This window comes from Suillus plorans (genome assembly GCF_016647745.1).
Source record: "Suillus plorans strain S12 chromosome Unknown HD556scaffold_76, whole genome shotgun sequence".
Classification (NCBI taxonomy): Eukaryota; Fungi; Basidiomycota; class Agaricomycetes; order Boletales; family Suillaceae; genus Suillus; species Suillus plorans.
Window position 1 is genome coordinate 1,130 of NW_024537460.1, and position 12,854 is coordinate 13,983.

At 47.3% G+C, this 12,854-nt stretch overlaps 5 protein-coding genes across 5 annotated transcripts; 1 reads left to right on the plus strand and 4 right to left on the minus strand.

Annotated features, from left to right (window-relative positions):
* Nucleotides 1-2,716: 2,716 nt before the first annotated feature.
* HD556DRAFT_1530379 (uncharacterized protein) lies at nucleotides 2,717-4,075 on the minus strand (the record flags this gene model as incomplete). Its single annotated transcript, XM_041309451.1, has 3 exons — nucleotides 2,717-3,339; nucleotides 3,396-3,609; nucleotides 3,746-4,075. 3 exons carry the CDS (start codon nucleotides 4,073-4,075, stop codon nucleotides 3,029-3,031), a joined length of 855 nt encoding a protein of 284 aa, XP_041154961.1. The 3' UTR covers nucleotides 2,717-3,028.
* A 1,333-nt stretch (nucleotides 4,076-5,408) lies between these two features.
* Nucleotides 5,409-5,924, plus strand: HD556DRAFT_1189171 (uncharacterized protein; the record flags this gene model as incomplete). Its single annotated transcript, XM_041296131.1, has 1 exon — nucleotides 5,409-5,924. A coding segment is annotated over one exon (516 nt), but the record flags the coding sequence as incomplete, so codon positions are not given.
* Nucleotides 5,925-6,948: 1,024 nt separating this feature from the next.
* HD556DRAFT_1312539 (uncharacterized protein) lies at nucleotides 6,949-8,024 on the minus strand (the record flags this gene model as incomplete). The annotated part of the gene is made up of 4 exons (XM_041300670.1): nucleotides 6,949-7,448; nucleotides 7,503-7,593; nucleotides 7,650-7,779; nucleotides 7,834-8,024. The coding sequence occupies 4 exons, from the start codon at nucleotides 8,022-8,024 to the stop codon at nucleotides 6,949-6,951; spliced, it is 912 nt and encodes a 303-aa protein (XP_041154963.1).
* A 228-nt stretch (nucleotides 8,025-8,252) lies between these two features.
* HD556DRAFT_1246410 (uncharacterized protein) lies at nucleotides 8,253-8,545 on the minus strand (the record flags this gene model as incomplete). Its single annotated transcript, XM_041298606.1, has 2 exons — nucleotides 8,253-8,291; nucleotides 8,345-8,545. Coding segments are annotated over 2 exons (240 nt in total), but the record flags the coding sequence as incomplete, so codon positions are not given.
* Nucleotides 8,546-9,770: 1,225 nt separating this feature from the next.
* Nucleotides 9,771-10,187, minus strand: HD556DRAFT_1192710 (uncharacterized protein; the record flags this gene model as incomplete). Its single annotated transcript, XM_041296211.1, has 1 exon — nucleotides 9,771-10,187. A coding segment is annotated over one exon (417 nt), but the record flags the coding sequence as incomplete, so codon positions are not given.
* Nucleotides 10,188-12,854: the final 2,667 nt, after the last annotated feature.

Sequence of the window (12,854 nt, forward strand, 5' to 3'; positions counted from 1 at the left end):
TACCTCCGATGCACCCTTTGTCTCTGGACCGCCTCCATTCGGAATGGATATACTTTGCAATAGCTTGTAGTTGCTTCGGACCCGCTTCCGCTCCTGTCTTAAAGTCCCTCACCGTTCAATATTGTCTTCTCTGGAATCTGTTTCGGATCCGGAAAAGCACTGGTGATACCTCCGAAATTTTTAGCACTACAGTCCTGCATTGTGTTATATCTTCCGTTCCATTCCGTTCTTGTGACTCACGTCCAGTTTCTTCCGAAAATCCAAAGCTCCTGCTGGAACCCTGTGCCCATTTTTCCTCCATCAATGTTTGGAAAATTCTCCCAAAAGGGGGGATAGGGACTCCGCTTGAGTATTCACTTCACCCTCTTCAGCTTGTGTTCCATCCGGAATTTGCTTGCTCCGTCCCATAACGGAACAATTTTCACCATCTCGTGCAGTCATACATACATGTGCAGCTTTCCTATCCGACCCGTAACCTATCCGGACCATCCAGATGCATTCTCCAGTCGGATCTGCTTCGGATGACCATGGAAAACACGCACATTGCATTGCACATCATTGGAACATGTCCGGATTCATCCATCCTTCATTTATCAAGCCTGTCAAGAGTCATCCGACACTTCCACCTCACTTCCCTATGTTCCGATCCACCTCCTATGGGTTTCCGCGCCATAGCCTCTATCCTCCGAAGCTCCGAAAATCCGAACCACTCGCAAACACCTCTGTCCTATTATATACATCTCCTCCGATGATCCATTCTCTTCCTCTGCTTTTCCGACTCAATCTCCGTTCCGACTCCCATTGTATATTTCACCATAGACCCTGGCATTGCCAAACACTTACGTCCGGACCTCCTATCATGTTTTCCGACCACATCCGACCCTAATCCGAAAAACCCAAGTCCACCGAGTCACTTCCACTGATAAAACCGACTATATATCCCTAGTTAACGCAGTTGCCTGTTGCAGGACTTGCGAGCTAGAAGGATCCGGTCCATTTCAGCATACACCTCCACCTGACCAGTGTTGACCTTCGGACCATTGATTTCCTGTCCATTGCACCCTTCCGGAACTGCCTGGAAAGCATTTCCGAAGATCCATCCGAAAATCGCGTCTTTGCAGATATCGTCAATCCACGTTTCCGACTCTCTGTGTTTCCGATGCTTTGAGTTTCCGATATCCGGTATCCGTGTTTCTGATCATCCGTCCGTCCCATCATAAGGATTTCCATCCACCACACGCGTTTATCAAAAGCCTCGCACCGGATGCAAAACCCTGCTATTTGCGTTAACTTTCAGTACACCTAGAAACTCCGTCCACGACCTTTGATAGTGTGCAATCCGTGCTCCGGAACATTTCCGGTCATAGGGGCTAATTTCCGGATTTCCGATGATGCACTTATCCTTAGCTGTACCTCAGCACAAGCTCTGCTTCGTGGAGATAGATATGTCTCACAGGACTCCTCCGTCACATCAGAAAGAAGCCTGCATTTCTGCATTCACTCTCGCCCTCTTTTCCTGCACTCGCTGCATTTCCGTTATCCTGACATGAAATCCTCCGCTCCGTGAGCTTCCTCCGATTTTCCCACGCATGTTCCGGACTTCCGGTCACCTTCGGAATTATCCTCAATGTGTTCCAGACTTCCGCTCCGGAAATCCATTTGTCCTCGCGTCCCATCGCCATTCTTCATCACCGTCTATGACATCCAGTCTCCAGATGAAGTACTAGGCATAATAATGAACCATGCATGTGTCAGGAACATTTCCGAGACCTCCGGAAATTTTCACTCATAGGAACCAATCCTCCGGAATCCATCCATCATTATCCTTTGCCATATACCAGCAATCTCCGTTCCGAACTTCCTAAGTCTTCAGCCTCGAGGGCTCGGCCTTAAAGGGGGGATACTGTCATATCCCGTATTCCGGACCTACATCCGACAATATTCCCACGCCTCATCCGGACCTTCGGACACCCTATTCATGTCTCCAGTCCTCTATCCATCCGGATCCCTGCACCCCTGCACATCCACATCCACATCCACATACATTTACCTCCATACCTCAATCCACGCATCTCATCCGGATGTCCGGTCCGGTCCGGTCCGATCCGATCCGATATACGATAAGCTTCCTAATTCAATTCCTGTGCATATAACGTTAACACAGCCTATTCCTCTATTCGGTATTCCTTGTCCTCGGTATCTCGGTTATACTTACTACCGGTATGCTTACTGATCCGTTAACCTATGCTTCATTTCCGACTCGCGCTTGATAACTTTGCTTATGCTTCATACATAGCCTCGGACGCTTGCTTACTGATCTTTCCGTTATTTCCTTAGTATATAAACTCTTGTATATGTCCTGTAGTTCCTCAGTCTGAATATCATATTAGTCCTCGCACTAGATCTCACTCTAAGTCCTCATATCAGTTCTAGTCTATCGACTTAGTCAATATCCATCTCGGGCCTAGGGAGAAATTCCCTAGGCCAGAGCTCCGCTTATCCGCTCATCCGCTTATCCGCTTATCCGTTCATCCGCTTATCTGCTCATCCGATCCTCCGAAGTTTCCGGACGTTCGTCCGAAACTTTCCCGCGGTCCTCCGGACCTATTCTGCTTCGGACTTTGTCCTTGCAGCCTTTCCTCTGTTTGCTTCTACTTAGGACTTGTCCTAAGTAGCCATTACACGTATCCGTATCAGGACGAAACCTCATCGTAATTTCCGGAAGTTCCTCCGGAACTTTCCCGCACTCGTCCGGAAGTTACTTGCACTCGTCCGGAAAGTCCTTCCGAATTTTCCCGCGCTTCGGACATCCTTCGGACGTCCTTGGACTTTCTTCGGACATCATTCTGAAATTAAGGGCACATACTCGGGTAAGGGGCGCAGCGCACGAGCTGAAGCCAAGCCCCTCGGAATCAGTCCTACCCTTTGTGCACGGTCTTAACAGTGTGCAACTTAGAACATAAGTACCATTCACTGCTTGCCTATATGAGTGCTCGAGCTTCTCAATCTCGAACTTGTGCTGTCGAAGTCATTCGTGGATACATGTCTTAAGAGCTTGAGCATCTAAACGAACTTGTAGATAGACATTGTGACATAGTTGGTCTAGATTGGTGCGTTGACTGATGCCAAGTTGTGTCTTCCAGCGGCTCAAAGTGTCTGCGAGCTTTGATCGGTGAGCACGCTCTTGAATGAGACGAAGTTTGTAGTCAACGAGATTGTCCACATTTCCCATACACAGTTGTATTTCCATGTGTCGCAACGATCTATCGAGCTCTCCAAGAGATTTCTCAAGGGAGAGAATTTTTGAGATTTCCTTGTCATTACTTGTCTTTGATCTTCCTATTGAGATTACTGCATGAATAATATGACTGTAAATAATGAACAGTAGCACTTACGAGGCAGGGGTCTCGTCTGATGTTCACATTGTGATTTCCATTCCTGACGGACATGGGTCTCGTCCACTGAAAGCTCATGTAGAGCTTGCATTGCAATACTCTTCTTCTTCACGCAGTTATTCCACCTCTGGCTCAACCAATTGCCAAACAAGACAAGGTTCTTGTCATCTAGGTGCCGGACTTGAGTGTCGAGGACAAAAAGTCGCTGATGAAACTGAAAAAAGCAGTCAGTAAGTAGGAATCATGTAAATTGTAGTGCAAGGTGAATCGGCAATAGAACCATGACAATTTTAATACGGCCATGAGCAGCTATAACCTGTATGCAACTTCTCAAAACAGAAATCACTCACCCCTGAAACGCGTAGCGGAGCAATAAGATGTTTGAGTGTGCTCCATAGACACTCGCAACCTTCCCCATCCAAAAGGCCAAAGCCTTCACATTTGCAAGGATGGTATATAATTTGACAGGCCCATTGGTGGCCGTAAGCGTGAAAGACTGATATTGCGAAAGTCAACCAGCGAAGAACAGCGTCATCGAGGAGTCGATACTTGACACAACTTTGATGAAGTTGACAGCCAATGTCATACAAGAGGCCAACGGTCATTTTGGGAGGGAGATTATCGAAAAGTTTCTTGATCAGGGCGAGAGCATAGTGCTGCTTTTCTCCAGCTGACGTCATGTTAGCGAGCCATAATACACGATCATGGCGACATAACATAGCCATCACCCCTGTATCTGCAAAAAATTGTGTGCTAGCCTTTTCATGTTTCTCATCAGCGGCAGGAAAGGATTCACCGCAGCCATCCAGCACAGAGGTTGGGACTCGCATGCCATTTTCATAGCCATCCCCCTCCTCTGCGGGGGCTGTAGGTCACTTTCTCTTGCAATCCCGATCAGCGGGTCTGCTGCGACAATTTCGCACATGGGCGTCCATCGATGCCACCTCATCATTTGAAAGGAAAACTGATCTGATCGGGTTTGGGGGATCTGGACCTCTGCTGTGTTTGTCCGATGAACATTTTTGAGTGAAGCATGTGTCGATACAAGTATGAACATCAGGTCTATTATATGCTTCAGAATTATTTTGGTTACTGAAATTGATGCAACTTACCGAAGATTAAAGGTACCACCTTTTCGCCAATCATCCAAGCCAACACAAATCGGACAGTGAGACTTTAGATAGTCACTTGGACTTGTCAGTCCCTCTGTGGACGGTGGTGGAAGCAGGCGATAAGTTCCAATGAGATTCAACAAGTGATCTTCAGCACTCATGCAGAGTACAGAGTACCAATAGTGGGAGTCAAACTTGGCGATTCACGCCTCGATTCTGACTCCGATTTTCGACACGATTCTTCAACCTGAATCAACCATGAATCAATCGTAAGGTTGACTACCCCCGATTCTCATCACTGATTCAACTCGTTTCTCGAATGATTCTCATCCGAGTCGACTGCGCTTAAATAACCAATATATGTAGATAAGTACTATGCAATGAAATGTCTACTAGTGACATCATGGCTCGGTACACCCCACGTCAGCAACGTGCCCAACGGCTGTTGCAAGACTTTCTCCGATACAAGAAGATCCGCCTGCATTTAGCCCAGCGTCGACGAGCTCGTCAGACCAAACAGCAAATTAACAACTTTGCATTCAACACATCTGACAACTTTGTTACAGAATCCACTCTCTCCGAGCCATCATCTGAGTCACCTACTACTACCAGTACTACTGATTCCACCTCACAGGTATTCAAATCTGACGAGTCCTCAAGCTCCTACTTCTCGGATACCTCAGAATGCACTACCTTCTTGGATCACGAGTCCACTGACAGTGATGCAGATGCTGATTCTGAATTTTCAGAAGACAGTTCTGTGTCGAGTTTTGACTCGGACGAGGAAACTGACGGGGAACCAGTCACCACACACCATCAGGGACAAGTAGCACACCATGTACGACACACCCTACAAGATATCTTTGCACATTGTTATGATGCACCACGAAATGTTCGATTATTACACCCACCTGCCCAGCTTCCCCATGTCCTTTCAGTCACAAAAATCAAATATCCTGATCACTTCCGTCAGATTCTTCGTGTCACACCATATACGTTCGATCGAATCACAGCAAAAATCTGCACTGACCCTGTCTTCGTCAACCACTCCCACTGCGAGCAGCATCCTGTCGACGTACAGCTTGCTGTAACTCTGTATCGGTTTGGCCATAGCGGAAATGCAGCAGGTCAGTCAGCTGTTGCTCGTTGGGCAGGAGTGGGTCATGGTACTGTGTCCCTGATGACGAGGAGAGTTATGACTGCCATTCTTTGGCCTGATTTCATGGCTGAAGCAGTCCGTTTTCCCACTGCGGAAGAGAAAGAGGCAGCAAAATCTTGGGTTGAAGCCCGCTCGTGCAAGGCGTGGCGTGGTGGCTGGTGCCTCGTTGATGGTACTTTGATTCCACTGTACGACCGCCCTCACTGGTACGGAGAAAGCTACTTTGATCGAAAATGTAATTATTCACTGAATATTCAAGTACGTTCATCAACAATCATAGTCACTCTGCATTTTTATTGTCTTCCAGGTTGTTTCCCTGCCAAACCTTCGTATCGTCGACTTTTCCTATGGACATACTGGCAGTACTCACGATTCATCTGCTTGGGATGGGACCCAGCTGAAAAGAGATCATGACAAGTATATGGAGGGTGATGAGTTCGTGTGGGCAGATTCTGCATACCCAGTGTGTTGACTGTTATCATCAACTACTACCTGACAATCTAATGGCAATTGCAGCTGCAAAAGTGGGTAGTAGCACCCTATAAAGCCCCCGAGAAGTTTTTGGAACGCAACATGGAATTCAATAACCATGTTTCCATGCTCCGAATCCGTTCCGAGCATGCCATTGGTTTTTTGAAGGGCCGATTTCATTCTTGGAAGGGCCTGCGGGTGCGAATCGTGAATGAGCAGTCTCACAAATTCGCCACATACTGGGTTGCTGCATGCATTGGACTGCATGCATTTGCAATGCAGTGCGAGGACGAAGACAACTCGGGCTCAGATGACGAGACTGAACCTTTCATTGCTGAGGGACTGTCATCATCTGACTCTCGCTCTGGATAAAATATTGCACTGGAAACCACTGCGAGGTCAAACCGTTTGCATGAAGCACGGGCTCGACGAGAACAGTTGAAGCGGAGGTTATTTCGGGCAAAGGATCTGAGGAGGCACCAATTTTTGGATTCGAGTGAATCAGATTAACTACAGTATATCTACTGAGGAACAGCTGGTAAAATGTACTCAAATGAAGCATCAGACCTTGAAATAGGGTCGGAGAAAGGGTCAGCAGATGAAGCCCTTGAAGATGAAGGTCCTGGACCCATAAAACTCGGTTCGATGTCATCATGGAAGGCAAAGTCAAAAGATGGTGTTGCAGAGTGATGTGAAGCCTCACGGTAGTGGCCATGAATTGTCGGAGGCTGTAGTAAGGACAGTTAGAACTTTGAAGTCTTGTTGAATGACGAAGATGACTTGCCGTACTAGCAACGTGCTTTCTCGCAGCTCAATCTCGCCTTCGTTCTCTCTGGTCACATAACTTCTCGCGCTCCAATTCAATCTTTGCCAACTTGATCTTGGCCCTCATGATATCTTTTTCTGCTCTCACCTTGGCAACATCCATCTCCTTCTGCCGTGTCACCTCTTCGGCCTGCACGATCTCAGCAAACTCGTCTTTTTTCTGCTTCTTTTTCCTTGGAGCCTTCTCGTTTTCTGTCCCCCGTCGCTTCCGAACACCGTCAACATGTTTTCCGTCTTCAGAAGGCACCAATGCAACATTCTTCGCCGAGTCGTTCCCACATTCTGGAGTCTGCCTCTCGATATCCCACTCCTCGGAGGCATACCCCCCCAAGTCATTACCTGGAGCATAGTCAGGCGAGCTTCGAATAATGGCAGACACATCAATATCAGTGTCATTGTTGCTGAGCCCAACAGGTATGTTGTTCGGACGCTGACCAATGAGCTCGCGCATCTCAAAGAAGTAAGGACATGCCCCCTCAATCTCCACTATTTTACGGAGGTTTATTTTCAGTTGTGTGGGTGTCACAAATAGGTACGTACTCCACTTTGTCACGAATTGGTTTTGATGGCTTTTATCCACATCAGACCTCTTTTTGATACCGGCACCTGTGGCACCCATCACTTTGATGTACTTTAAGGTGTTAATTTATAGTCCTCGTGGTAAGAAAACAGTTTCTCGCATAGAACCCAATGCCAGTGAGTTTTTGGGACACCTTGATTTCTTGGATTCGAGCCAGGAACTGGAAACAAGCCTTGTTTGATATCCTTGTCTTCAGTGATCTCAGTGAGCATCTGAAAGGTGAGTTCTTCGGTCCACCTGCATACAGACATGGTCAGAATACACTGATTGACACTACTAGAATCCACGCACTCGATTTTGGGTGGCTCGAGGCTCACAGCATCACCATCCTCTTCTCTCACGCTATTTTCACGACCCTTCAACCCTCTCTTACTACCGGTCTCGGTGATCTTCGAGTTCTTCTTGCCTTCGCTAGTGGATTTTTCAGGTGTGTTTTTACTTGCTTTTGCCATGAGAACTGGGATATCAGTGACGGGCGTCATTGTTCGTTTGTAGTTTTATTTTCATCATATGTTTTTCATCACTATGTATTTAATTTATAAAAAAAATCCCAATGTAGACATATCAGCGGTGAAATGAATCGTTGAAGCGGCTCTGGAGCCGCTTCAATGATTCCGGGTGATTCACGATTCCGCACAATTCTGACGCTCGAAAATCGACATCTGAATCGCCGTCCGAATCAGTGCATGAATCGCCAAGTTTGACTTCCTCTAATGATAAGCGTTACTAAATCGACGACGAAGATTATCCTACAATAATATTAATCCAGGTGGCCTAAACTCAATATACACGCTTGACTAACCTTGGTGGTAAGCTGATACCCGCGGCCAGCCAGAAAATTTTCGAGTGTTTCACACCAAGTAGTCGTATTGGGAGTAATATGCACAAACAAAGTCTTGACGAGCTCCAGCAGCTGAAGGTCGACAGCGAGGGAAGGAGCAATGGGAGCGCAGGCAAAATAACCGCGAGCCAGGAGCTGAAGGGGAGCAGACGCGCAAGTGCAGCTCTTGATTCGTAATATCTCGATATCTACGATATTATCAGACAAACAATAACTTGAGTAATGAGAGAGACATACAATTGAAAAGTATACAAGTGATATCTAGAGCCCTCCGTCGACAAGAGGACTTACACTGAAAGGCAGCAACTTCATCTGGCTGCAGTCCAATGTGATCGCAAAGAGAGGTCAATTTGCGCAAGTATGCAAGGTAGGGAGTGATCAAGGAAGAAATAACTTTGTTTGTTTAGCACTGCCACTGATTTATTTTCTTTTGGTGGCCATTCGAACGGGAAGGCGGGAGTAACTTGGCATTGGAGATGTAGTGAAGTGAGTTATAGAAAGAAAAGCTTTCCTCTTGCCACTCTAAGAGATCCCCAGCAGATGGGATATTATGCTGGTTAGCAGTGTCGACATCGCCCAAAGGCTGTTGCTGCTGTGACCTTCTTGCTATATCGAGTGATTTTTGTGTGAGGTGTTTTCTTCCGGGAAGTACGAATAGTGGGGGGGCTACAGGAAGGTGAAAACTGCTGGTTTGCTGGGAGCGCCGCCTCTTCTTCACCATTGAAGAAGTGACGAGTCTGTCCTGTGCATTGGAAAGGGATGGAGTGGACAGCCCATTGATAGGGATGGATGAGACCATAACAAGATAATCAAAGGCAAGCATGAAGCCTGCACTAAGTTCAGCGTTGACATGGAATCGACTACTGAATGCTAAGAGGAACTCGAAGTCCCAAACTTGTGTCAAAAGGGAAGAGGATAGAGTAGCCGAATACATTGATCAACCTTTGGAGTAAGTGAGAGCTAGGAAAAGTGAAGAAAGAAATTCTACCTGTTCATGTGCACTCTGTTCTGTGAAACTAATATGTTAGTAGATATGCTGAAAGTGAACTCAAAGTCCCAAACTTGAGTCAAAAGGGAAGAGGATAGAGTGGCCAAATATGTCAATCAACCTTTGGAGCAAATGAGAGCTAGGAAAAGTGAAGAAAGAAACTCTACCTGTTCACGTGCACTCTGTTCTATGAAACCAAGATGTTAGTGGATATGCGGAAAGTGAACTTTAATCCCTAGAGCAACGTGTTTGTCCATGACAAAGTCCACTTAAGACCCAAACAACATTGGTAACATATGGTATACAAACTATTCGCTATTCAGGGTATATATTGTAAGAGTACAGTGATTGAGATGGGAAAAAGGCACACTATGTCAAAATCTACACGACCGAATACAGCAAATGAGGTACGATAGGTGGACGGCCAGTATTGTCAAAATAAGACTGGACATAGAAGAGACAGCATTCTTTCATCCCCTTCCATATGTCGTGCTCACATCCGGTAGCATCGAGAGGCTGATCGAGGGACTTGGGAAAGTGCTCCCACATTGACAACACCTTACGGAAACTTTTGAAGTACGGCAAAGCAGTGTTGAAAGATGGCGCATTAAGTCCGCCATTCTCTTGAGGAAAGTCCCTGTTCCAAACTCTCAATGACTTCGACGGGAAAATACTATGAAGAAGTTCCATCCTTTCCTTCCTCGCCTCCTTGTCCTTACGTGCATCGCGCCCAAGATGTTCATCAAGGTCGAGAAGTTCATATCGGAAGCTTTGCTTGCAGATTTCATACACAATTTGACATATGAGATCTGCGGGGGGATTGTCAAGCATGGAGATAGCTATGTCCTTTCCACGCCAATAAACATTTGTAGGTCCTGCCCACAAGGCCCGCAGTACCGTGACTTCCTTTGGAAAGAGCGTAGCAGTAGTTGCTTTTGACCTGCTGGTCTTACCAGACATCTGAGTGTTAGAAGGATACTGTCATATCCCGCGTTCCGGGTCCGGACCTATCACACTTATCATTTCTGGATTTCCGGATCCGGCCGACTTCTATGTATCGTCTGGATCCGACCCGCGTCTAATTTCCGTGCCTTATCCCTTTGGTATTTCCCTTATCAGTTAGTACACTTTATTTTCCGTCCCTTATTCATTTCTGTCTTCATTTTACTAAGTTCCGATAGACTAGTGATAGTCGTCCCATATGTTTTCTCCATAGCTTTACATAGCCTCGCACTGCACTTACTGTTCTCCGTTATGTCCTCAGTAGTATATAAACCCCTGTACAGTCTCTGTAGTTTCCTTAGTTCGAATATCATCTTAGACTCTGCTCACTCTCTCCTCCGTCCAACTTGAGTTTCTCTCTCGTCGACCTCCGCTCGTCTTAGGATCAACTCCTATAGACTTGTCACCTCCGCCTCTACCTCTGGTAGTCCTCCGCTGTTTCCTTTCTAGTTCGGACTTCGTCTGGATTAGTCTTATCTCTTGTTTCCGAACGTCCGCCGGAATTCCCGCGCATCGGACATCAGACTCCGGACATCGCCCGACGCCCTCCGGACATCGTTCGACAGCCCTCGGAAGTTAGGGGCACGTACTCAGGTGAGGGGCGCAGCGCACGAGCTGAAGCCAAGCCCTTCGGATCCGACCCTTGAGCACGTTCTTAACAGTATATTCGAACTCACACCTTACCGAGTATACTTACATCTGACTTCATGGCACCTACACGGGCGCAGACCGCTCTCAATGCAGTGGGTGTAGTAACCGCCCGACGTGTTAAGACCGTGCACAAAGGGTAGGACTGATTCCGAGGGGCTTGGCTTCAGCTCGTGCGCTGTGCCCCTTACCCGAGTATGTGCCCTTAATTTCAGAATGATGTCCAAAGAAAGTCCAAGGACGTCCGAAGCGCGGGAAAGTTCGGAAGGACTTTCCGGACGAGTGCAAGTAACTTCCGGACGAGTGCGGGAAAGTTCCGGAGGAACTTCCGGAAATTACGATGAGGTTTCGTCCTGATACGGATACGTGTAATGGCTACTTAGGACTTGTCCTAAGTAGAAGCAAACAGAGGAAAGGCTGCAAGGACAAAGTCCGAAGCAGAATAGGTCCGGAGGACCGCAGGAAAGTTTCGGACGAACGTCCGGAAACTTCGGAGGATCGGATGAGCGGATAAGCGGATGAGTGGATAAGCGGATAAGCGGATAAGCGGATGAGCGGATAAGTGGGGATCAGATAAGTGGAGCTCTGGCCTAGGGAATTTCTCCCTAGGCCCGAGATGGATATTGACTAAGTCGATAGACTAGAACTGATGTGAGGACTTAGAGTGAGATCTAGTGCGAGGACTAATATGATATTCAGACTGAGGAACTACAGGACATATACAAGAGTTTATATACTAAGGAAATAACAGAAAGATCAGTAAGCAAGCGTCCGAGGCTATGTATGAAGCATAAGCAAAGTTATCAAGCGCGAGTCGGAAATGAAGCATAGGTTAACGGATCAGTAAGCATACCGGTAGTAAGTATAACCGAGATACCGAGGACAAGGAATACCAAATAGAGGAATAGGCTGTGTTAACGTTATATGCACAGGAAATGAATTAGGAAGCTTATCGTATATCGGATCTGATCTGATCGGACCGGACCAGATGTCCGGACAAGAAGCGTGGATATACGGGATATGATATTAGGGCAATAGGACAAAGGATGAATGATGCAGGCTAGCTGCGGAGGTATGGAGGTGTGATGTACGGAGGTAAAGGGATCTGGACATGGATGCGCGGATGTGGATGTGCAGAGGTGCAGGGATCCGGATGGGTAGAGGACTGGAGACATGGATAGGGCGTCCGAAGGTCCGGATGAGGCGTGGGAATATTGTCGGATGTAGGTCCGGAATACGGGATATGACATGACGCGACTCTACTCCCATAGTCGATGCCTTCCTCAGTTTCTCACAGCGCCGCACTAGTGCACAAGGTGCTGCCTCCAGTATCTCACAACTCATGAATCACCCACATCCGTCTACCCCCACCCCCACACCCACCGGAAATCTTCCGCACAATGATTCTGACAATGAACTTGCCCTAGGCGGTAACCCGCCGGGAGGAGGTGGCGGAGATCCGGATGATGAACCTCCGGAAGACCCGACTGACGATGAAAACGAAGGTCTAGGTCCACAAGACTTGGTCTTCCTCTGGCTATCCCAAGCCATCAATAACCTGGCGCGTAACAACCGCCAATCCTCCAGATCCAGTGACTCCAAAGTCAAAGTCTGAGAGCCGGATACCTTCGATGGCACTGAGCCCCGGAAACTCCGGGCGTTCTTTGTCCAATGTGAGCTTAACTTCCAAGCTAAGCTGAAATCTTTCCGTACCGGCCGAACTAAGGTCAACTTCGCGCAATCATACCTCAAGGGCATGGCCCTTGAATGGTTTGAGCCAGACCTCCTTTCGGATGATCTAGCGGATCGTCCGGATTGGATGGATGACTACTC